This window comes from Anabrus simplex, chromosome 6, assembly GCF_040414725.1.
Source record: "Anabrus simplex isolate iqAnaSimp1 chromosome 6, ASM4041472v1, whole genome shotgun sequence".
Lineage (NCBI taxonomy): Eukaryota > Metazoa > Arthropoda > Insecta > Orthoptera > Tettigoniidae > Anabrus > Anabrus simplex.
This window is the reverse complement of record NC_090270.1, coordinates 256,440,392-256,467,052: the sequence shown is the minus strand read 5'-3', so window position 1 is coordinate 256,467,052 and position 26,661 is coordinate 256,440,392. Positions and strand designations below refer to the sequence as shown.

Here is a 26,661-nt window from a genome sequence, read left to right as displayed (position 1 = left end):
CAGGTGCTGCGTTAAAAGACGCAGGCAACTGAAATCCTGTTACATGTTTCCTAGCCTCTTCCCACCCAGCTCCATACCAAATGCCACCATACCAACGGCCCTTTTCAGGGCCAAATAAATCAGTCTGTGGAAACTATTAAGTATGCAACCATGTCACATCCCAGTCAACTGGTTTAAAAAAAAACTTGCATGGGATTTGAGTGAGCTATTGCGAGGCTAGACATGCAGTGCACAGTTTCCAGCCTATACAATACCTGTTCCTGGTCTGTGTTTGCACCTCCTGTTGTAAGGTACATATTCATTATATATGTACTCATTCTGCAGGTTCTTTTAGGGTACTCACAATGACTTAATAGTGGTGTTCACGATTTCTGCTAGTTTTTAGTCCACAACCACACATCTCATTACATTACCACAGTTTAGGTAAAGGGACCAAAGTATTTCAGAACTGTAATAAACATGGCGGTACACATAAAACTCGCAAGGGGCTGGTAAACCACCCGTTATTAACGCTTGAGCACATGACTCAGAACCTTCAACTTATTAAAAAAAATTCCGCTCATGGAACATCAGTAACTGACTTGCAAACTACACTATGACATTTCCACATTTACTAGCTCAGAGTATACTTTCTTAGGCAGCTAAGGGAAACAAGGTAAAAACAAAAGTCAAAGTTGTGGAGCATTCACTAAGTTTATTTGAATATGAATGAAAATCTTCACTTTGGTACAAAGTAGTTTGTAGTTCATTTTATTTCTCATGGAGCCAGCGAGAACAATGACTTTCACATGGCTTTTGTATAGTTCCTACTTACAAAAACATCCATTTCCAAGAAACATAGAGCATCGAGGTAACTATGCTCAGTTTGAAGAATGAGACGATCATGTTTCCATACAAATTTTACACTTACACTCCGTTTATTCCATTTTCAACAGTAAGTAATGTCATTTTGTCACATATTCTTTTAAGGACAAAGCAAAGACGTATGGCATTTTTGTGTGGTAGAATGGTTACTGGCTGCCCAAAGTAGTGAATAATTAACAGAAATCAAATAATGGTAGGCAATGGAAAGGAACAAACAAGTATCCATTCAAGTCACGTATATACAGACAGATAAATAGGTCAGTGTGCGACATCACATTGCGACCTGCCTTCATGTTCATCCTATAATTATTCTTTTTCTTATTTTTTAAATCTCTCTCTACACATATATATATATAGTGACTTCAAAACAAATAATAATTTTCAATTCATACATTACAGCCTATCATCACTTGAGCGCATTGTACTGAATACCTGATTACATTACTATGTACGGCAGGAACGGTAAATTCAAATACCTTGGCATTACGATATCTAATACAGGTTCAATAGTTGAGAAAATAACAAATTAAATTCAAGCTGGAGGGCACTTCTACTAAGCAATATGAGACATAATATGGAACCAGAAAATGACACTGCCATGCATGAGAGCCATCTACCAAACCTGTACAAACTGACTGATGTGAATCTTGGACAATGAGGACAAAAGAAGTTAGCAGGATCCAGACAGCTGAGATAAGATTTGTTCAGAAGAGGAAACAGATATGATAGAATAGAACAAGAAATAAAGATATTAGAAATGTGGGTCATGTTGGTAGATTACAGGACAGGCTCTGTGGACACAAAGGATGGATGCAAACTGATTACTAAGGATTACTAAGGATTACTTGAGGGTTACAGAGACAGGGTGAGGTCTGATGTTGAGATGAGAGGTGGGGACTGGAACACCATCGAAACTGAAGAGAGATACAATAACAGAAACTGGTGAGGAGGCTTTGTACACTGACCCATCAAACAGATAGAATGATGAGGGAAAGCTGATGTTGATACACTTCTATTTAGTGTACAATGTGATTCACAAAAAGTTCTGAGCATAATTCATGAGAAAATATGGTGAGCAGACTAAGTTCTTAAGTTGAGATAGTGGGGAGAAAAACTAAACTGCTTATTTTGACACAAAGATAATGGGCAGGCTATGAAATACATCCTACTCCTGTCATTTATATAATGATTATTCTGATTTGTAAATGATCTTATAATCTGTCAAAATGAGGTTCAATGTTTTTAGGAAGGTTTACTATTAACCTATTTGAGATAAGCCTTCATAAGACATTATGGAATTACCACCCTAATCTAGGAGAGGACTGTTCAAATACAGATCTTCCTCCTTGAAAATAAAGTTCTTGGGATGTTCCTCAGTAAGAAATTCACAGCCAGAACATAAGTACTTCCCCGTTTCATTTCATGGTCAGCTCAAAGACTTCTTTCACTGGTTTATGGTATTTGTGCTCCTGTCTCTGTGTTCATAATGTGCTTAATAGTTCTTAACCCATGAGAAGTCGCAAACGGAGTTTTCGCCTGGGCTCTAAGTAATTACGAATGTGTAATGGCATAGGATTGTGCTTATAGGCTGTCCCTTTCAATACCTTTTCTTCAAACTGTCGGCTAGTGGCGGGGGAAGTTTTAGTCCAGCAACAATCATGTTGTCAGCATGAGCGCACTTTTTGTGAACGCGTGGAGTATTCCTCTGTGTGCGATCCTGCGCGTTTCTCAGCGAGGCGTGATTTTCAACCGGATGCGACCTCTTAGGTTATGGAAATTACGCAAACATTTATGCTGTGTGTAAATATTTCAGTCGTGGAGTGCTTTCTGACATTCTGCGCTGACATGGAAGAAGAAAACTAAAGAATTCGGAGACTGTCTGACACTGTAGAACGTGAGGAGAACTTCTAAATGCAAATAGGCAAGGTCCACTTAAGGCAGTTCTTCGCTAAAGAGGCGAAAAGACGCCAACTGATGATGATGCCGATGTGTTGGAAGACGACTCCCATTCCGAAATTTATGTTCCTGAATTACAGGAACTAGGTAAACTAGAGGGTAACACAATAAACCAACCTGTGTGGTACTAGATGAGGTGGGACGACACACTGGAACATTCACACACCGCTTAAAAATGTTAGGATTTTTGCTTTACCTGAAGTGTGGAGACAAGCTGCTGAAGCATGCTCTCTACTAGATGCGTGGAAATTTTCTCACTGACGATATGATGAGTGACACAACCAAATTTACAAACATATGGAAAGAGAAAAATGAAAGTAATTACTCGTGGGAAAGAGACGCTGTGAAAGCAATGACTACAGAAATTCAAGCCGTCTCTGGTCTTTTGTATATGTCAGGAATTCTGAAAGCTTCCCACTCTAATAATTTGGAATATATTTGGGCATCAGTTGGCACTGGTGTGGAATTCTTTTGAAACTGTATGGCTCTGAAGCATTTCAAGTTCTTACTACGAGCCCTTAGATTTGATGATATAAGCAGCAGAGAGGAACAAAAGTCCCTTGCGCCAATCCGAGAAGTGTTCAAAAAAATTGTGGAGAACTGCCAGTGTAATTATGTAACTAGTTATGTCATGCATTGGTAAAGTAGGCAATAATTGTGTTTTTTGTTTTAATTACATCTTGCTATTTCCGTTACCGTCAGAATACATTTTAAAAATTCTAGATTTTATTTTTGAACAAAAGGTGTGAAAAAATTAGTTTAACACAGATGTATGACGCTTATGAGTATTTATTTATGTTTCCGTAATACTTCACCTATAAACGGATATTAATGTGACAAAAATATATCATAAGTGAAGCTCTATTTGTCTTTATAACGGAGGAAAATTCCGTGAGCGACCTCTGACGTTCGAACATTCTACGCGCCCTCTCATGGGTTAAACACATCATTTTGCAGATGGAAATGGTGAATAAATGGCAAAGTGGGTCTTCCTTGGACAGAGCAAGGTATGAGAAGCTCTAATAATGTGTTTTTTGAAGTAGCCATTTGCCCAAAAGATACTATGAGATTCTTTCAGTTCTTACACCATCCTCAGGAAAAATCCATATTCATTTTAGAATAAATCAACCAAGTTCTTGTGTGCCATAGTACTATCCTTATCACCAGTCAATGCACATACTAAAAGAACTAACGATCCCTCTGGATACTAGGTTTATTGCATTCCCTGTTCCTGTCAGCTGGCAAGGATAACTACAGAACTATAATAGAGTCCACATCAGAATAACGAAAGAGAAGTGCCCCTCTGCAATCTAAACCAGACAGACAAATCTGCTGCAGTCAACAGCCACTTTAACATCTGTATTAAGAGACTTCTGTTCCAGCTACCATATCCTAGTTGAATTTTGTTTAGTCAAGGAGTGACAAAAAGAGAGAAAATATATTGCTTAGAACTAAAAAGTCTGGGAGCATCAAGATCAGTCCTACAAAAAATTGGAAGCACAGAAAAACACAATGCCTTTCAATATTGTAATTATTCTAAATAGACCACAAGTCCTTTTTTCTTTGCAACAATGGCCTAATGGCATGAAAATAATTATTTGCTTTTACATGCTGGCCATAGTCTACAGTAAAACATTATTCCACTTCCTGAACAGAAGTCTGTTGACAAATATATCTTTCAGAAGATGCAGAACATCCAGTTAATTTTATCAAGGTACATGTGAGTTTGAGATGATACATGTTGTACTTGCATGATCTATGTAAGCATCTTTAAATATCTAAGTCCTGATCTCGTCTCTTGCCTGACAACTACAAAATATAACTTTCATTTTATCTCATCTCTTTCATCTCTTGACAAAAATATACATAGCTGAAAATGAACACAGGTTATTGCAACCATGTTTTAAATAGTGAGATATAATCCTATAGCCAATTCAATACTGCTTAGTTGTGAGTTACATCGACTTCACAACTTCTTTTGACATTAAATGAATTACTAGACTGAAAGCATTCAATGAAGTAGTTCACTTACTATTAAAAAGCTGTAGTGACATCAGCATATGTTTTAACAATTATTATCAGCATTATGTCATCAAGTTAATATTTATGACATCAATTTCACTGACATTAAACTAATAATATGGTTCAATTTCAGTCTACTGGGTTTTTAGCCCATTCAAACCCCTTGCTTTCTTTGTATACAACATGTATTATTTTCACAAGGATATGAAAGAATATACTTGTTTCTGTTTCAGATATTACAGTCAACAAATATATGAGAAAAGCTCCATCCATATTTTAAAAAGTTGTACTGTAATTTTTAAAAAAACTTATAAAACCCATTGTCACTCAAGTTTTAGCTGGAAAATTTTGCAACCAAGTAGAGTGAACTGTAAAAATATGAATATAGCTCTCTAAAGCCTTTTTTTAAATGAGTAAAATAGACTGCAGAGCTCCTGGAGAAAATATGAGTTCATGTTCCAATTTAAGAACAAGACAAGTAAGACAATGTTGAACAAGCTTACAGCAATGTTTGTGGTTTATTGCAAGTTGTAGAAACTGTGAAGAAGTGAATGGATATTTGCACCATTTTAGTATGGTCTGGACTGATTATTTTACTGCCTGTTCCTACTCAACTACAATTCTTTATACAATACTTACAAATAGTTTGACAAAGTTGTTTCTGAGAAGAAAAACCAGAGATAGGAGCTGTACAAACCAAATACCTATCTTGGGGCAAAGAAAGGATGTAAGACTTCTTTATACATTTCTTTCCCCCAACAAAGAATATGAACAGAGAATTGGAAATAGGTTTCTGGGTTGGCATAGAATGATTCCCTATAAACACAACAACTGATGAGTATTTGCTTTCAAGTTCTTTTGAAATGAAAATCTGTAACCACAAGCTGTATTAAATTCACATTCATCTTGTTATTTGTGTTAAAATATGTAGTTCACTAATTGCTCCAAGCCTGCAACTGTAAAGGTTCACGCTTCTAAAAGTATGTGAGAGCAGAACAACCTGACAATCCAGTTACTAAGTACAGTATTTCTGGTCTTCAGAGTATTCACATCACTTCACTTGTTCATTCCACATGCCAATGAAATGCAGATGCAAACATCTATGTAATTACATGATTTTATAAAAACAGAGTAAAACTGTATCTACAAAAAAATTAAAAAAAAGACGTGCATCAATAGTGAGAGGCACCATGATAAACTTTGGACATAAAGGAAGGAAAGTTGCTTTCCATTCTCTGATGCTGCTCTGCCGTCATGAATGATGAACACACACTCACGCACATACACACAATATCACAGACACAGGTCCATCCCCAGATATGATACACTTCCTTTCTTTCAGTCTATTATTGGCTCTTGGGAGGATTGAAGTTGCCAAAGTTAGCAGCTATCCTGCACTTCCTCTGACGGGTCACTATCGGCTTTGTGTTTGCACTCTCACTAGGCGCAGTGGCTGGCTGGTCCTGTACAACAATACACACATTAATCTAGATATTATTTAATACTACTCTGCTTCAATTTTTATGTCACTTCTGAAGCAAGCTTAAAAAAATACAACATGCAAGCTTGCAAAATACTCAGTGAATAAGTTGACTATAAAACCAATTCAAGTATTCATAACCTTGATTTATTAATGTTTTATTACATATTTAATTGACAAGATTTCAATGGTACTCTGATGTATACCATACTGTGCAGAAACGTTGAATGAATGTTGTCATTCACGAGTTTCCCATCAAACAGATCTAAAAGTAAGAAAGAAAGCAAAGGCTTAAAACATATTTAACGGCAGAAGTTAGTTCTAATTTAAATCCTAGATTAGTGGCCTGTTGCAGCTATAGCTGTGAACAAAGACTAAAACTGAAACTAATGATAAAGGAAGCGTGAGAAAAGTAATGTAAAATATACTGAACTCCAAAAGACCATTTATGTGCTTTTAAACTTACACTTCCGTTGTGACTATACATATGGAATTCTTGAACCTTGCCAATTGGCCCTATCATAATTTTCTTGTGCATGCTTGTAACAGTCATGTTTTTATCATGTTAATAAATTAGGCTACAGTTCACTGCATACGACTGACCTATTCACTGACTGATTTTAGTATTTCATTGTAAACTATGTTGTGAAATACCCTTCAATTTCAGGGAACTAACCCTGATATGGTGTAGTTATAATTTTGACATCCCTCGCAGCTTTAACTTTACTAAATGCCACGTATAAATGGCCATGGCTGAAAATGCAGCAAGATAAGTAAATACCTATTTTGACAAAACTTTGACCCTATGCTGTTAATGGTCATTGCGAAAGCAAGACATAATGGGAACTGCCTCCTTTTAAAATTGAAAGGCAGATTACTGTCGGCAGACACCAAATCAATCCTAGGTAGATAAATTACCTGATTCTTGGAAGCACCAGTAATGACTTCTAATTTTACCATACGCACTCCATTTATAAAACCAAAGGCCATGTACATATTTCTTATAAGCATTGCAATTACATCAAATTTCAATTTTAATACATGTGGAGGCCTTCCAGATAGCATAGTGGAGTTTTAAGTATTCTACTTATGAAATATGTGCCAGCATCATCATCTGACAACAGAGTATCGACACAATTGTAGTCCTTACAAGATTCCTGGGATTAGGTGAAGAACGTCTTCATTTATGCCATTACAGTCATCACTGTTATGGCTCTGTTATAGTAAGCTGAAGAACCGAAGTTTATATAATTGCCAAAAACATGACTTACCAATGAATTGTTACTTATGAAGTCATTGCGAACCCTTATTATTTCATTTCCTATTTCACTTTTAATTTAATTATTTCCTAATTGTAGTAACCATGCTGCAAATTCCTTTACAGAAGTCTTTGCACGCATATTTGTTGTCAAGTGCAATTAATTTTTGGCCATATTTGAGCATCTCAACACATGCCTCAATCAACTGAGCTTTTCCACCTTTGGATACCACAAAAAAGAACTTGGCAAAAATCTCTCCCAAATATGACTATCTTACCACCCATTTCCTTTTCACATCTCATAATGTTCTTTAGTAGGCAATTAACACAATTTACTGCTAATGCAAGAATCAACAAAGCTTCACCACCACCACCACCACCACCACCACAACAACAGTTGATTTTTGCAAAAAAAAGTCTGCTTCTAAGCTGTTCTATTTAATATATGAGACTAAACTTTCTGTTACTCGAACCATAAGTTTTGTGAATTGTCTTACCATAGAAAGATCTGCATAAAGCACTCAATCAAGGTGGCATAGAAAGATAAGTGGAGACTACTTTCATAGAGCCATCTACCGGTGAATACCGTTAACTGCAATGACTTAAGCATCGTATTATTCTAATAAATAACTATTTTATGCAAATAAAGGAGCCTGAGAGGGTGTATAAAACATAGGTGTTGGTATTGTGGTTTTCTCACAATATTATGTTACACGTTGAAATTTTGTATATATATATATATATATATATATCTCAAAGATATATCTAGCTGGTAGGTATGGTATTTCCCAATGAGCATGCAACAGAATGTCAATAAATAAACAGCTATTGGTAATTACCATATTGGCCCGAATATAAGACGGGCCTACATTCTTAGAAGGTACTTACAAGAAAAATTAAATAAGTAATGAATGTAATTACAACACAATTACGCTCTCCTGTAACCAGGATAATTTAATCCTTAACGTAAATCTACAAAAAAGGTTTTTATTTTAATATAAAGTATCGTGGACTTTGGTCAGTTTTAATATGTAATGCTAATGCATGTATGTACTGTATGTATGTATGTATGCCTAAGGCTGGTTAGATCCTCAACAGCTCCACCATCAGCTGTCACAGACGGCCTAGGTATCAGTGAAGAGACGTACTAGGAAAATGAGGAGTGAGGTAGTTTCCCGTTGATTTCCTCACTGAGCCAGAAATTGCTATTATATATCAGTCTGCCAAGTCCACTGAAATGCATGCACCAACTGACCCTATGAGCAACATTTTCACACCATTCATAACAGGAACTGGCTGCAGAAGGAATGGTATTACTAGTATCGCTCATACATCAGTCACTTTCATATTGTCAAAGCCAAGGATAAGACAGAGACAGATCAATGAAAGTAACAAAATTGCTCTAGCCTATCCAAAAGACATAGTGCACTGTAAACACTAGGTCCTGCCAGCAACCAGATTTATTAGCATAACTGCTAGTAGGCACTGCACAATAGTAGTGCAATGTTGTAAATTCAGTCCTGAACAACAACAACAACAACAACAACAACAACAACAACAACAACAACAACAACAACAACAACAACAACAACAACAACAACAACAACAACAACAACAACAACAACAACAACAACAACAACAACAACAACAACAACAACAACAACAACAACAACAACAACAACAACAACAACAACAACAACAACAACAACAACAACAACAACAACAACAACAACAACTACCCAGGGTTTTCTTAAATTCAGTTACTGGAACTATTAACTCATATGCCACCTCCAATGCCTTCATTCTAACACTACAGTTAGTTGAGTGCTTTTGTCATAACAATTTTTACTGAAATGAATGTAACGTTTTATTCTGTTCACCCTGGCTATAACCACATGTTAAGTAAGGCACTTATCTCTGTGTTAAATTATGTAGGTGTAGGAATGCGCCACAACATGAAGGGTTTTTAAGGTAGTTGCCTTGGTTGTAATGTCTTGGTGAAGACCACTGTGCATAACATCAAAAGCATCAGTTTTGTAAATTGGTTGTTAAAACGATGGAAACAGAAAAGACTTAAAAAGTGGTGGATACATCCAATATTTGTTGATCAACCCAGTTGCTAGTACATTACGTTACTAAATACACACGTGTACCTGTTAAAAGTTTCATCCTTTACCGGAAGATCATGGGCCACAATAAATTTCTTAGTACTGAGACAGTGAGAATGGCTTTGTACTTCAATATTGCACAATAACTTCCATAGTGTCTAGCCATGCCATAATTCACACTTTTATGAGCATATTTTTCAAGTTATTTAATGGGCAAATGTTATGTTTAAAACCAATCACCTACCCGTAGTCTAAAAACTTTGCGAATAATTGGACTACCCCAGTTTCATTTTTCTTATATGTATACAGTAACAAGTCTACAACTTTTGTTAAATTTTCCTGTCTTAGATCCTCAGAATGACTTTCTTGTTGTGCTGACATTCTTAAACTTTTTTCATCTTTACACCAACACCAACAATGTTGAAGTTTCAGCATTTAACATATGGTGTTGGTGAAAAGATGAAAAAAGTTTAAGAATGCCAGCACACCAGCAGTAAAGTTGGGGAATGATACAAATCTCTCTCTCTATCGTTCCCTCATTCCTGAGGATCGCGACTCTGAGGATATTTCTTTGGGTCTGTCACCATCCTTCGCGGTCTTCTATCAGAAGAGTTGCTTGTCGTGCATCTCCATGGTATGTAAAGCATTCCTCTCCAGAACCACAAGTAGACCTTCACAAAAATGAGTCTTTAAATGTAAGGTTGCGAATATAAGACAACTGCAATTTTTGTTAGGATATTTAAATGTAGAAAAGTATAACCGTGGTTATGCTATCACCCCTCCATTAACATTTTTGGACATGGCATCCTGCCTTGGAAATTTGTATTACCTGGGAATTCATTTCCCATTATTCTTCTTCTATTATCTTCTTTTTTCTAGCATTGGCTTTACGTCTCACCGACACAGATAGGTTTTATGGCATCGATGGGATAGGAAGGGCCTAGGAATGGGAAGGAAGTAGCTGTGGCCTTAATTAAGGTACAGCTACAGCATTTGCCTGGTGTGAAAATGGGAAACCACAGAAAACCATCTTCAGGGCTGCCAACAGTGGGGCTCGAACCCACTAAGCAAGCTCCCAGCTGCGCACCCCTAGCTGCACAGCCAACTTGCCCGGTCTATTATCATACCTGTGACTTGCTGTCACATTTTAAATTTTAATACTCACTTCGTCTCTGAGCGCTGAGCTCCTGTTTCACTCATATTTCATTCGCAAATCTCTTCGCCTCTGCGCATGGAGCACTAGTTCCGTCTGGTGCTGCCCCCAGTTGGCACCAAGTTTAACTTTGCTTGTTCTGACCAATGAGCGCACGGCTACTTGATTCAGCTAAGCAGTCACAGTGAGAGTGAGATTGTCCGCCATTCCGTGTGCTGGTGTGATGGAAAGCTAGTGGTGTAAAACAGCGCCGTGTGCTGGCTTTGGCTAGGATTAAAGAGCCTGGCTGAGTACCCTGTTTGAGGGCGTTATCACCCTAAAACCTTTTGTTTAGTCGTTCTTGAATTTTCTTCAGGATTTGTGTGAATAGTTCATCCACTAATCTGAATCACATAGACCGTGTGCAGTCATTTTTCTGTGCCAATGTTAGAGCCAGAGTATCTGATTGTCGAAACTTCAGCAGTAATCAGATACTAGATAAGTTAAACCTTCGCCTGTTATCTAGTTGCAGGAAAGTAGCCAATCTTAGATTCCTATATAACACTGTTAACGGTTTATTTCATACTCCCGAACCTGCATCCTTCTTTTCCTTACATGTTCCAACTCGCAAAACCAGGACTAATCCGCCCCTTCATATTCCGTATTCCCACCTCTCTCTCGTTCAAAGAAGTTTATTACCAACCCTCCTTAACTCTTTATCTTCTGACAGGAACTTGGGACGTTTTTTCTTCGTATGCCTCCTTTAATCGATTCTTCCTTAACCTAGTTCATTTTCTTCATATTCCATTTGTTTCTCTTCTCGTTGCTGTCTTCTCTTTTGTACATAATGTAATATTTATTTATTTATTTATTTATTTATTTACTTTTTACTGTACTATACCATTACTTATGTGTTATATCTGTATTTATATTACTGTGCCTAGCTATAAATTCTTATCTTCGTTTTATGTTCCATCTTCAATTTTCCTCGTTGTTTCTTTTGCCTTTATATTTTGTTCTTAATTGTTGTGTCTCTATTGTTATTTTGTTAGTTTTTAATTTTTTCCTCTATTTTTATCATTAGATAGACATGATATTGTATAGGCTTTTGGGCTTGTGCCGTGTTAAGAAAAAGCACAAAAACAAGGCATCCTCACGACACTCGCCAAGAGGGTGAGACGAATTTGTGAGCCATAACATATCCAGATGGAGATGGACACGCTCGAAGTCGTGTTTAAGGGTATTGGTTACAGCGATTTGCAGATTCATAGAGCCCTGCATCCCAGAGAAATGACCAAGCAAATCTCACAGAAGGAAGAAGTGAAGAGAACTGCCTACTTGCCTTACATTCACAACACCACAGATCAAATTGCCAAGGTCCTCCGCAAACACCATATAAAAACCGTGTTTGGCACCGCCACTAAAATTGCTCACAGTCTGAGTAAAACCAATGACAAATTGTCCCCTCTTTTACATCCTGGGGTATACGAAATTCCCTGTACGTGCAGTAAAGTATACATCGGCCAAACATGCCGGTCCATTGGTACCCGTATCAAAGACCATGAACGTAATATTCGTCTCAACCAACCTGACAAATCGGCAATAGCTGAGCATGCTCTATCGTCGGGTGATGATGTCATGTTCCAAGATGCTCGAGCTCTGACCCACACTAGACACTACAGGTCCAGGATTATACGGGAAGCTGTGGAAATACGGAGAAATCCTAACAATTTCAACAGGGACACCGGCTATCAATTATGTAATACCTGGTTGCCACCCATAAAGAATTTACGTAGGTAGTTCCCTTCTCTGTCCCTTAACTATTGTTATTTCGTCTCAGTGTTTTTCAAATTCGTACATTCCTTGTTGCCAGATGTTTCATTCCAGGCTTATGTCTATGTCTTAAACTTGTCATATGTTATGCAAACACGTTATGTGAACCGCTTAGTCTGATTGTGATGGTTCGGTCAGCTTCCGCTTCGAACACTAGCATTGTGCCATGTCCTGGGGTCCATCTGGTGGTGAATGAACGTACCATTTCCACTTCTACTTCTATTATAACATTCCAAATTCAAAAGTGTCATTGTTTAAGAAGCCTTTCTCGTGGACAGTCGAGAATTCATGTGAGGACGCAGAACACAGTTTTCTGCGAAATGTTAAGAATTTCACCTTATTTTCTTGACACGGCACAAGCCCAAAAGCCTACACAATATCATGTCTGTAAGTACGGGCCGTGAAAGCATTAATGGAAACTTTATCATTACATGTTTTTTCTTCATTGTTCTTCCACTTATCTTTTTGTTTGCCTTGTGCCACTCCACTGTAAATATATTTTTCCTTTGCGGAACTGTGTAATTCGGCTTCTTGCTGTTTTGGTTTCCCAACCGACCGACCGACCGACCAACTAATCAATCTTTTAATCTACGCCTGTGGTGGGTATCTCAAGAACATGTGTTAACATATTTCTACGCCTATGTTCTGAACAGTAGTTGACTTCATATTTTCCTAACTTGGATTATTCATCGTGGACAGCGAATGATATTCTTGGGCAGACATCCGCTTCTCATGGTCTTCCGTGTGTTTTGTGTACCTTATAACAATTACGTCCCTGTTTCAAACATTTAAATGGTCTTCTTCTTAAAATTATACATTTCATAGGGCTTCTCCATGTGTTTTGAATTTAAGCTTTCTAAAAGTGCTGTGTATTATTTATAGAAAACAACATCTCATCACATTAACATTAAGCATTTTCCTGTTTAACCTCAACACTAGTCACTATATGTACACTTTGCTGTTTTTTGTATAATAATGCCTGTTAGTAAGTATACTTTGTGTTAGTGGCTGGCCGGCGAAGGGAGTTAAGGCTCTCGAAACATGCACGTATAAATTATTCAAATACTAATAATATATTGACAGGGCAGACCGAACAATCACCCATTGTACATTATTATTTCCAGAGAATATGTAAGGATGGGAATGAAATGTGACTTGTACAGGGTCATGTCTGCTCTTTGTGGGACCTTCTCACTCCACAGTAGGTGTCTAACGATACTGTAAAAGTTAGAGCCTTTGATTACTCTGTTATTTCTATCTCAGCCCTATTATTACTAGCCATTACGCTTCCTAAATATCTGAATTGATGTATTACTTTAACTTGGTGGTCCTGTATTTTTATGCTGCATTCTGTATTATGTCTGCTGATTTTCAATGCTACTGTTTTTGATGGGTTCAATTTCATTCCATAATCATCAAACTTCCCACACCATGCATTCAGATTATTTCCTCTGTTTCATCCCATATTGCCACATCGTCTGCAAACACCAGAGGCTGAAGATCTTTATTATGTTTTCCTTTTAGTTCCTTTAAAATGGTGTCCAGAACTGCTATGAATAGAAGAGTTGATAAGGCACTTCCCTGTTGTACTCCTTTGGTTGTATTGAACCATTCAGAGTGTGACCATCTCCAATATTGACACAGCTTTTGCAATTAGTATATAGCATTTGGTTCTTCCTAATAAGGTACTCTGGTGCACCAAGTTTTCTAAGACTTTTCAAAATCGCTGATCTAGGAACATTATCGTATGCCTTTTCAAGGTCCATAAACACAATAATTAGGTCTTTTCCTCTTTCCCAGTGTTTTTCTGCCAACATCCTCAAAGCAAATATGAGATCTGTTGTGCTTCTTCCAGCCCTAAAGCCATGTTGTTCTTCTTCTAAGATAGGTTCTATTATATCCGTTACTCTGGCTTCAATGATCTTCTCCATAATTTTAAGACCGTGTGATAAGAGGGTAATGCCTCTGTAATTTTCACTTTTCCTTCTACTCCCTTTCTTAGAGATAGGAACTATCACCTCTTTTGTCCAATCTTCAGCTATTTTGTTATCCTTCCATATTGTTCTGAGAACTCTATACAGCCACTGTATTCCTGGAGGACCAGCAGCTTTAATCATCTCAGCTGTAACTTCATCAGCTCCTCATCCTATGGAGAGCTTGCTCTACTTCTGTCCATGTAATTGGGATATCTTCCTCTATTGTGTTCTGTCCTAAATCAGCAACAGAGATCTCATTAGGGCCATTTAGGAGCTTGTCAAAATACTGTCCCATTGCATCTGTTATATCTTTCATATTGTGAACTATATTCCCATCTGCTGTCTCCAGAGCTGTAATTGTTTCTTTATCTGATCTTTTACTTTTTACTGTTCCATATATCATTTTCATATTCCCTTTACTGTCTTCTTCTAGTTTAGTTGTAAATTCTTTCCAACCTTTCTCTTTTCTTCCCATACAATTCTCTTGACTTCCAACTTCCTGTATCTATATTCTTTTGCCATCTCTTCCAATTTATTGTTGTCTATTCGGTCACTGTTGATTCTTCTGTCAGACTTAGCCACATCAAGAATTTTTTTAGCTTTATTCCTTTTCATTACGGCCAGAACATCATTACCTTAGCTATTACCTTCATCGTGCATTTTATAGCATTCATTTTCACTGCTGTTGCCAGCACTATCACTTTTTTCTGCACTGCTTTCAACTCGGCGGAAGTCATGGCCAAAAATCGACTTCCCAGGAAAAAAATTTCATTTGTGAGGGCAGGAAGTAGCAGGTTGTGTTGGAGGGTAACAAACTTTCTTGAGCATTTCCTTTATCATTTAGCACTGGTTGTTCTCCCATTATTTTTGGATGTACTTTCTGCACTTTATTTTATAGGGTGGACCAAAGTATACCATACAAATCAAATGCTTTCCTATAAGACAACTTGCCATTTACATATCACGTACGGCTTTTACTAATAGTTTTGGTTCGTAATTACACTTTGAAGTAGCTTCTTTCTGCCTCTGATAATTTCTAGGCATTGTCTGAAATCACCCAGAATGCTTTCGGTTTCCAATACAATGTATGTAAAACACTACTTTTTACTAAATCACACCAAAATTCGACAGCAATAATTTATAAAAACTTCAGTCAGTTGATCTCACTATGAATCATAGTCATAATGCATTCCTTCCAGTCGCGACAATCGAAAGTATCCACTAAATGATGCATGAACTTTCAAACAATGCCAGTGCACACTGGAAATTTTCCAAAGTACGAAGTCGACTCGTAATAAAAAACCATGGAATGTGGGAAACATAACCTCAATGTCAAAATAAAATGACTTGTTGCTATATATATAAAAAAGCAAATCTACCATACCATCCGAAACCACCTCTGTGATTAAAACTACCTTGCCGCAATCTGTATCCTTGATATGTTGATCATCTTTTATTGATTTAAAATATTATTGGTCGTTTTTCATGAACTTGCTTAAGTACATCCACATTGGTCATTGCATTTTAGGCTGTAGCTTATTATGTTTCACAACACACTTCTCAACACTCACAATACACACTTAGAAATACAATGAGGCATCCCAATTGCTCCACCTCGACCTTTGTTCAAATTGCAGACACAGTCTGCACGTAAGCAGGGTGAAAGTTTCCACTAAATGATAGTGCACACTGGAAATTTTCCAAAGTACAGTATGAAGTCAACTCGTAATAATAAACCACGGAACGCGGGAAACATAACCTCAATGTCAAAATAAAATGACTTCTTGCTGTGCAAAAAAAAAAAAAAGAGAGGAGATCGTAGGTTCGAATCCCACTATCGGCAGCCCTGAAGATGGTTTTCCGTGGTTTCCCATTTTCACACCAGGCAAATGCTGGGGCTGTACCTTAATTAAGGCCACGGCCGCTTCCTTCCAACTCCTAGGCCTTTCCTATCCCATCGTCGCCATAAGACCTATCTGTGTCGGTGCGACGTAAAGCCCTTAGCAAAAAACAAAAAAAAAACTACCTTCCCGCAATGTCTATCCCTGACATGTTGAGTTAACTTCATTTATCTGCCATCTGTAAGTTAGAAGCATTAACTATGACAAAATATGCAATTGGAGTTTGGTTTAAATTTTGTTAGTCTCCACGGAAGCTCATCCATTGTACGTCGGACACAGGAGTGAACACATTAAAGCAGGAATTGAACCTTCTGGGATATTCTTGAATTACATAAAGCCTTCCATCATTATAATCATCATCGTGCATTCAGTCGTACGACTGGTTTGTCCCTACAATGGGTCTTCTCCAAATGAATTTATCTTGGGTTGTTCTTTTAGCTTCTTCATAACTTTTTAGACCAGTACAACTGAAGACGTCTTCATAAATGTATTTCTTGGCCTCCCACGAGGGCATTCTCCAGGTATTTTGCCCTCAAGTACTTCAATGATTAACTCTTTCGCTGCGCTATTTTTAAACAGAACACTTACAGAGAAATGTAATTTTTTTCGTATTTTCCAAATGAACTGAAATTTAATTTTTGTTAAAGATTAGTGACATTCAGCACCATTGCACCATTTTTAACTCAAGTTTGGCAAACTAGCAGTGACATTAGACCTTGAAATACACATTACTGTGATACATCTCCGAACATGGAACTGGACACATTGCAGGCTGCCCTGGGTAATTCTTACAAAAAAATACTGTCTGTTTTCTCTTGCACAGTCCCTTTCCTTTCTCTGAACATTTTGCTGGTAATATGGAACAAACAACACAATTAGGTTTGTGACTCTTGTCCTGCTGCTCCCCAAGAAAGTGCATCTCCGTCAGGCGCGCTTGAGGTATGTAATCAGAAGGTCTTCCTCGTTTCGCCGGCGGATTGCGCTGTATAGTAATTATTCAATGGGAGCAACCAGTTAGTTCGGGAAGAGGAACTTTTGCCATTTTACTTTATCGAATGCTTTCTCATAATCAACAACGCATTCATAGACATTTCTGCCTACACTTATATTCTTTCTCCCAAGCAGCATAATGAACCAACTCCATCTCAAGTTGACGTTTTCTCGAAAAAGCCGAACTGTCATCTAGATACTAATCAATAGAGAACTTGTTCGTTTTTTTTTTTTTTTTCAATATGTATAGCAGAATTTTAGATGCATGAGGAGTAAGTCCAGTGGCATGTTTTGTTTGGTAAGAGTCTCCAGTGCAGTCCACTCTTAATAGCGTTATAAATCTGATCTGCTACTAGACCTAATATGTCTACCTTTTCTTAGAACTCTTCCATAAATGATTTCATGCAGCATGATTTACAAAAAACTTTTCACATCGTTAAAAAATGCAGGACAAATTTTTTTAAATTTGTCCAGGCATCCGTCATTAGCATGAAATTCATCCTTGCCTGTATATTATTTATAGAAAAACTTGGCCTTTTTTTTTTTAAGGAAATCATCTTTAATGGGAGCATTCCACTCCAAAATACTTTTGATGAAGAAATAAGCATCTATTAGTCTGTACACATGGGATGTGCCTCATATCACAAAATAAAGCAAGTATCCTAGACCTTCAGGTCAGAATATATTCTGCTACCGAATGCGACAGTAGACGGTACTACCTGCAACTGTCTGGCCGAGGGTCTGGTGGCCGATACCAAACTAGGCAAACTAAGGGAAAACCAATAGCTGCGAGCAAAGGAGTTTTACCTTAGAAGGTAGGATAAGATGAGACCTTGGTGTGGGAAATAACACAAATTCATCGGCTGCTGCCTTGCAGTGAGGCAGGGGACTGCCAAAGGCTAGGGGAGACCACCCTGAAAGAAAATTCTCTAGTATGTTAGGCCTAGCCAGTCAGTACAGGAGTACAACGCAGTTAACTTTCAAAACGAAAATGAGTCTCGGAAAGAAACATATTCTGAATATCGACAATACTTCAGGTACTCTTGGAACTAATGACGACATCATGTCCGATGTTCATTCAAGATGCACGAGAAGAACCATCATAGAAACAAGCTTCGGATTGGAACCCTGAACATTATGACTCTAACAGGAAAATGCAACGAAGTCACGGATTTAATTAAGCATAGACATATTCACATCCTAGGGCTAAGTGAAACCAAATGGAAAGGTTGCAACCCAAGAATGTTAGAGGACGGATATAAATATACTGGAGTGGTAATCCTGCAGTGAATGGCGAGGAATGGGTTGGTTTTATACTCTATAAAAATAATGATAGTATAACAGATGTCTCATTCATCAATGAGAAATTAAATCAAAGCTAAAATATAAATGGAGAAACTCAAACTGTGATCCAAGTTTATGCTTCCCAGCAGGGTTGTAGCAATGACCAAAAAGCAAGCTTCCTAGAAAAACTACAGGACATCATTGATGAAGAGAACATAATGTTAATTGGAGATTTTAATGCCCAGGTAGGAACTGATAGGTCAGGTTGTGAAGGAATTATTGGTCCATACAGATTTGGTAATAGAAATGAGGAGGGTGAACTTCTGCTTGATCTATGTACACGAAACCAACTTCTGGTGAAGAACTCGTAGTTTCAGAAATGGGATAGCCATAAGATAACGAGATACAGTTGGGACGGTCAGTATAGATCAGTGATAGACCTTACCATCACAAATAGGTCAAGTGGAGAAAAGGTGCATGATGTAAAAGTGATACCTAGTGAGAGCCTTGATAGTGACCCTAAACTCCTCATTGCAGACCTAACAGTCACCAAACCTATTATTAAAGTAAACAAGAAGAAAAAAAATGAATTAAAGACTGGAAATTGAAAGATCTGGAAGTCAAACAGCAGTTTCAAGAGGAAATCACAGCTAAAATACCAATAACAGACACAAAGAAAGGTAATGAAGAATGGAATGATTTTAAGGCAAGTCTGGTTGTTAGTGCAGATAAAATATGTGGAAGAACAAGCAGAAGAGTTAGAGAGAGAAGAACATCTAAGAAATTACATGCATTAGTTGCCTACAGATTTTAGGAAATAATATTATTTTGGGTTCTTAACTTCGTATAAAGATAATGCATGCATGGGCACATAAGTGTAATTTTGTTTTCTCTCAAAATAATATTGAACATAAGGGTAAGATTTTCCATTTGCATTTAGATTGATAAAGAACCAACATTTATAAACATTTTAAGCTAATCACCCCACTGATAAGCTAAAAATTGGGGTTTCTACAATTCTTTTTACATATGAATGAAGAAACTCAGCACTGAGGTACCAAACAGTCCACTGGTAACTCAGCACTTAAAAGGTTAAAAATGTTGGTGATTTTATAGATGACTTTATTAAATGTAAAAGTGAAAATTAAGGGGATGTTGGGTTTTTCTTTCTTTAAAGTGGTTGAAGGACGATGTCTGTATTTCTGATTCTTTCAATGAAAAAATTATTGAAATCATTGGATTTTGTGATGTATCGAATGGTGTTCAATTAGTTTTTTAGATCTTTTTTAGACATAGGTACAGTTAAAGGCTCTGTGAACTAAGCTGTTGTAAGTGAGCCTGTGCATGTATTGAGTCTTGCCAGATTGTAGAGGCAGTTTGAGTGGGTTTTCTGAAGATCTTGAAACTTAAAAAGGTTGGGTGTCTGATGATAGTAAGATCTAAACATTTTTTATTTTTTTATTTTTTTTTGGATTCTAGTGTGAATTTAATATGTGAACCAATGTTATTAAGACTGAGAAGAGTGGTAGTTATGTTGATTGTTTTATCATCTATAATAGCCAAGATATCGTCTACATACCTGACCCAAAAGAGAATATTGTTAAAGTTTTTGTTGTTGTCAATCTTATTATGTTTTAGAAAATCGAAGTATATTTCAGCTAGGATACCAGAGGCAGGTGAGCCCATTGTCAAACCTTCCTGTTGATAGACGACTTTATCAAAAGTGAAGAAATTGTTTACAAATAATTTTAGAATAGACATGAACTCATGGATTTCTAATTTACTCAAATGACTGTATTTATTTAAATTGTTTTCAATAATAGGGTAATGTTTTGATACTTGTATGCTGGGATACATATTAACCCATATACTGAGGAGCTCTAAGAAGTAACCAGCAAGGTGGGGAGAACGACTTCAGTCGTACGCTGCTGTTTTATTTTTTTGTCGACTCTGAGCTTAGCCAGAGTTATGAAATTCAGTCCTCGTTATCTGCATGCCCCTGTCATCAAGTGGCATTTTTAGCAAGTACTTCCGCTCGACAGAAACAGTGCCTCTTATAAGGGCTTCTGATAAGTTCACCTGCATATACCCCAGCGTCAGTGGGTAGGGTCTGACCTAAGATAAAACGCTGGTTAACAGAGCAAACGCCTGAAAAGCCTTACATCTGATATGTTTTTGACATTTTTGACATGTTCTATGGGTGAAAAATATCTAATTCCCTCTATGGGAATTTAGAATTTTCCATTCGAAACATTGAGACAGAGCTGTATGTCATTCAACATAATTTGCTTCCATGCAAAAGCGTGCTATGTGTTCGCCTTGTGCGGGAACTAGGCGAATCAGCTGCGTTCTTGCTATGTGCTTACTCGAATGCTTTAGTGTTTTATGAGACTGGGAACTGTAAAGAATATTAGTGTGAAAAGGAGTAATTATGGGGAGAAGTGAATTTGAACTTATAGATGTGTTGTACTTCTGTTGTTTCATGAGAGTACTTTTCAGTCGTAATTATGTTTTCTAAATGACATTGAGTTGAAGAATTACGTGATGACAGTTTGCGTTCACTTGTACATGAAATGTTGGAGTTTAGCGACGAGGATGATGACTTCAGTGACTTCCATTCAGACAGTGAAGATAATTCGTCCTCTGGAGGAGGAGGCACAAGTGGTACAGGACAGCATTCTGGTGCTATCACAGTGAATGGTCGCGGGTTCGAAAGTGACGCCTCAGGTGACGACAGTGCCGATGGAGAGATACAGGCAGATTCAAACTGCAGTAATATGTCAGGGCCTATTACATGGGTAGAAGATGGACAGAAAAGGAGTAGATTTCCAGCAAAATTCATTCCTGGAGTAAAAGGACAGTTCTTGGATGTAAAGACTCCAGAGGATACTTACGAACTGTTTGTGGACGATACTATCTGTCAGCAAACTAATATTTATGCTCAACAGAAAATTTGTGGGAAAACACTGGTGAACAAAATGAAACTGAGGAGTAGGGAAAAAGACTGGATTCCTACAAATAAGGATGAAATAAAACTTTTATTCGGACTTTTGCTTCTTCAAGGGATTATTCACAAACCTACGATGGGACATTATTTTTCTCGTAACAAATTACCGGCCACGCCCAAATTTTACGAGATCATGACAGAAAAGAGGTTTTTCCTTCTCTTGAAATTTCTCCATTTTTCTGACAATGAAGCATACGATGGGCAGATGTCTCCTAAACTATACAAGGTAAAGCCAGTCTTCGATCACTTTGTGAAAATGTTTCAACAGGCTTACATCCCGGATGACCAGCTATCCATAGAAGAAAGCCTTCTTCTATGGAAAGGTCGCCTTGGTTAGAAGGTATACATTCCAAAGAAAAGGTCCCGGTTTGGAATGGAATCTTACAAAATCTGCAAAGTGAAAATGGGTTACGTGTGGAATATGTTGTAGTACACTGGAAAATCAACAGAACATAACAATGAAGTCCATGGCATTGATCTATCATAGCCTTCCAAGCCGACGAGAATTGTGTGTACTCTGGCAGATAATCTACTGAAACAAGGATACCTGATAGGAATGGACAACTACTATAGCAGCCCTTAACGATACGACCTGCTAAATGACCTCGATACTGATGCAGTGGGTACAGCAAGAACCAACCGGAAAAATCTCCCTAAGGAACTTATGAGTAAAAAGCTGAAGAAAGGAGAGGTAACAGCTGCTTATCGAAAAAAACTCATGGTTCTAAAATGGAAGGACAAGAGAGATGTTTGCATGCTCAGTAGTATCCACAATGCTGAAATGCGAATTGTCCCTATCAGAGGAAAGGACGAAACCAAAGAGAAACCTGTAGTTTGCATTGACTACAATGATTCTATGGGGGGGGGAGTTGATCTTTCTGATCAGTGCGTCATTACGTACTCCACAGCAAGGAAGCGGATGAAGAAATATTACCAGAAAATTTTCCGGCATCTTTTGGATCTTGTGGTATTCAATTCACTCATAATTTTTGGACAACATGGAGGAAAATTCAATCACCTGCAGTTTAGAATTCACTTCATCAATAAAATCCTCGAAAAGTACAGAGGTTCAAACCCCGCTGAAGCAATGCCAGGCCTTTCAGTTAGACCACTTCCCGCTGCTTCCACAGAAAGATTCAGCAGTAGGCATTTTCCTGATGTGAATCCACCATCAGGAAAAAGGCAGCATGGTGGGAAGAGGTGCGTGGTGTGTCTGGCGAAAAGAGAGAGACATGAAACAATCTACAGGTGCAGTGATTGCGATGTCACTTTCTATGCAGCTCTGTGTTTCCGTGCTTATCACATGCAAGATGTGTAAAAACAGTGTGTGAGATGCAAACTGTGTGAATAGTGTAAATAACATAATTAGTGAAATCAGTCCTGATGTGTAAATTCATTGCGATAAAGAAGTAATTATTGTGAAAAGATGATTAGAACCAGGCTACCAGAGATGGTATGCGAATGTACCCATCAATAAAACCATTGAAATAGTAAAAAATAACCTTTCCAAATTCAGTAAATTGACTGTAGGTGAGATAGATGAGTTTGTTCAGATCCTCAAGTTTACATTAAATAATAGTTTCTTCACTTTTAATAACATCATGTACCAACAGAAGGGTTTTCCTATGGGGTCACCTTCCTTGGGAATCCTCGCTGATAATTACGTAGATTTCCTTGAATACACTCATATTATAGGCAAAATGTCCGACTCGTTGGCTGAATGGTCAGCGTACTGGCCTTCGGTTCAGAGGGCCCCGGGTTCGATTCCCAGCCGGGTCGGGGATTTTAACCATCATCGGTTAATTCCAATGGCTCGGGGGCTGGGTGTTTGTGCTGTCCACAACATTCCTGCAACTCACACACCACACATAACACTATCCTCCACCACAATAACACGCAGTTACCTACACATGGCAGATGCCGCCCACCCTCATTGGAGGGTCTGCCTTACAAGGGCTGCACCTGGCTAGAAATAGCCACATGAAATAAAAAAAATAGGCAAAATTAATGGTACCAAACATTGGACTCGCTACGTTGATGACACTTTTATTATCCTAGATTCTCATACTACTGATAGCAACACAGTTATTGAATTACTTACGAACCTGGATCTGCACATAAAGTTTACAATAGAATCTGAGAACAACAATTCCCTTAATTATCTTGATTTAACTATTACTTGTAATCAGAATAAAACCCTTTCTTTTAATATTTACAGGAAGCCTACTCACACAATAAATACAATCCACCAGACTTCTCTACATCCAGGGACGCAGAAGAAGACAGCTTATAATAGTATGATTTTCAGAGCCCTTAATGTTCCTTTATCCCGTAAGAATTTTAGAAAGGAAATCAACACCATTTATACAATAGCCGAAGGTAATAGTTTCAGTAAAGCTTTCGTGAACAAAATTCTTCATAAATTTAAAAGTAAACCTAAGACCACCTTAGAAAAAGAATCTTCCCCTAAAGAGAAATTCACCACATTTACCTTCAATAATAACATATATTCTATTTCAAACATTTCTAAAAAACACAAGTTAAAAGTAGCTTCCACACCAATGCAAAACCATTTTTTAATTCTCATACTATCATAGCAACAAAAAAAATTTAAAACTCTGGGATTTACAAATTTAAATGCCAATCGTGTCTTTCAACGTATGTTGGACAAACAGGCCGTAGCTTCAATATAAGATACTCCGAACACCTCAATGCCCTAAAGTACAACTGCTACTCAGCCATGAGCAAACATTGTAGAGAGAAAAATCACAAATATACAACAACTGACCAAGATTTAAAGATCTTACACTATGAACGGAAAGGTCCCTTACTTAATATACTAGAGAATATTTATACAGATATCGACCAATATAACAATCTCGTGCACAACTTAAATGAAATCAATGAAAAGAAAAATATATTATTGGAAACCTTTGTCCCGCTTATCTGTGAACAATTTATTAATAAAAATTAGTTTCACTACCGACATTATAGAACAAGACCCGCCCTTCCTTCAACACCCTCCTCCCGTGACTCACCCACACAAGCTTAGTTGTCAATGTGACTTGAGACTGACAAGGTCATTTCCATTCGAGATGACAACATTTATTTACAAGTAAGTTAAATGAGTTTTCTTTTCTTACATTATATTTAACTTGTTTTTCATCCTTTCACAATTCCTTTTCTCATTACAGATGTTACACACGTTTTAATCCATGGTATTGACAGTCTCACTACACTGCTTAGCACAGTGTTTTCATTTTTAACAGTCAGCAAGTTTTATTTGACAATCAAGAACGACCCATCAGACGAGAGGAGTTTGTACCTCAACATGTTTTTAATTCATTAAATCATGATCACTGTCATTTCACTTCATTAAGATTTTTAATTTGTTCGTGTTATGTAATAATTGTTCTGCTACTGAAATTGGCCTTGAGAATAGGCTGAAACATGTATAGACTTTGTTCCATCTAATAGATGAGTTGATTTGTATTGATAAGGAGGATTTTATAAATACTTTTATTTGTAAAGTTGCTCTGCAATGTTCATTATATATATATATATTTTTTTGCAAGTTGCTTTACGTCGCACCGACACAGATAGGTCTTATGGCGACGATGGGACAGGGAAGGGCTAGGAGTGGGAAGGAAGCGGTCGTGGCCTTAATTAAGGTACAGCCCCAGCATTTGCCTGGTGTGAAAATGGGAAACCACGGCAAACCATTTTCAGGGCTGTCGATAGTGGGGTTCGAACCTACTATCTCCCGAATACTGGATACTGGCCGCAATTAAGTCGTTCGTTATAAATAGGTCAGATAACTCGTCTTGATATGCCTGTCGTAGCCATATTGTTTTGCCTGCCCTTTGCAATAGTTTATGAACATTTAATACCGGTACGTAATAAATGATTCATTCGTAATGTCGTTTATAACATTTCTCTCCATACAGTACTCAGTGAGCTTTGACCATTCGAGCGTATCTGGATCTTAATATTTTCAAACGATCTTGCCCAAGATAGTGCAACATACAATTGACCATGACTGAATACTGATTTGGGTAAGTAGACTGAATACTGATTTGGGTAAGTAAACATCCAATTTGCCATCTGTTGAGTATATTTAGAAGCAGGAGAAGGTTCTAGAATCTAAGAGCACAGAATAATATTCTTCTATGATCAGAGGAGGTGTATACTCCCTGGCTTGACATATAGTCAAATATGGCTTCATGCAATGACATTACTAAGGATGAAAATCACATATATCAGAATATTAATGAAAGTGTTAGTCGCTTAGCAACCTGCTAACTACAGAACTACAGGTTAGGTAACCCTTCGCCTGCAATTACTGGAGTGATCATTTAATGATTTGATTTTATGATTACTCAAAGTTGGCTGAACTTAAAGAGACTTATCAATATCTCATGATTCACCAGCAGGTAATTTTGGAGAGAATAAAACAAAAATGAAGAAAATCGGTCCAGTAGAAGGGATGGGCGGATTTGCCAAAACTGTTTTTTAGCAAACTCATTTAATAATAATAATAATAATAATAATAATAATAATAATAATAATAATAATAATAATAATAATAATAATAATAATAATAATAATAATCTTATATTGATCTGATCTTTGCCAATTTGAGATCAGCTGCTTACATACAGTATAACTGAACCTAAATGATTTTATGTGCTGCAACACACCCATGTACAATTATTTAACTTTTTTGTTTGTTTTGAAATGAGCACTTGGTATTGTATAAGCTCCTCACAGGCTCACTTTTCTCAGAAACAACTGAATGTGTAGACAATAATGTCTGTAACAAGTATACACAGGGTTTGTATATGGAAGGT

At 37.3% G+C, this 26,661-nt stretch overlaps 1 protein-coding gene across 1 annotated transcript in view; it reads right to left on the bottom strand.

Annotated features, from left to right (window-relative positions):
* Positions 1-674: 674 nt before the first annotated feature.
* Positions 675-26,661, bottom strand: part of pcm (pacman) — a 668,873-nt gene continuing 642,886 nt past the window's right edge. Inside the window, exon 34 of the mRNA XM_067150369.2 lies at positions 675-6,305. Coding sequence (XP_067006470.2) covers positions 6,189-6,305 — 117 coding nt within the window. The 3' untranslated portion in view covers positions 675-6,188. The remainder of the gene's footprint in view (positions 6,306-26,661) is intronic.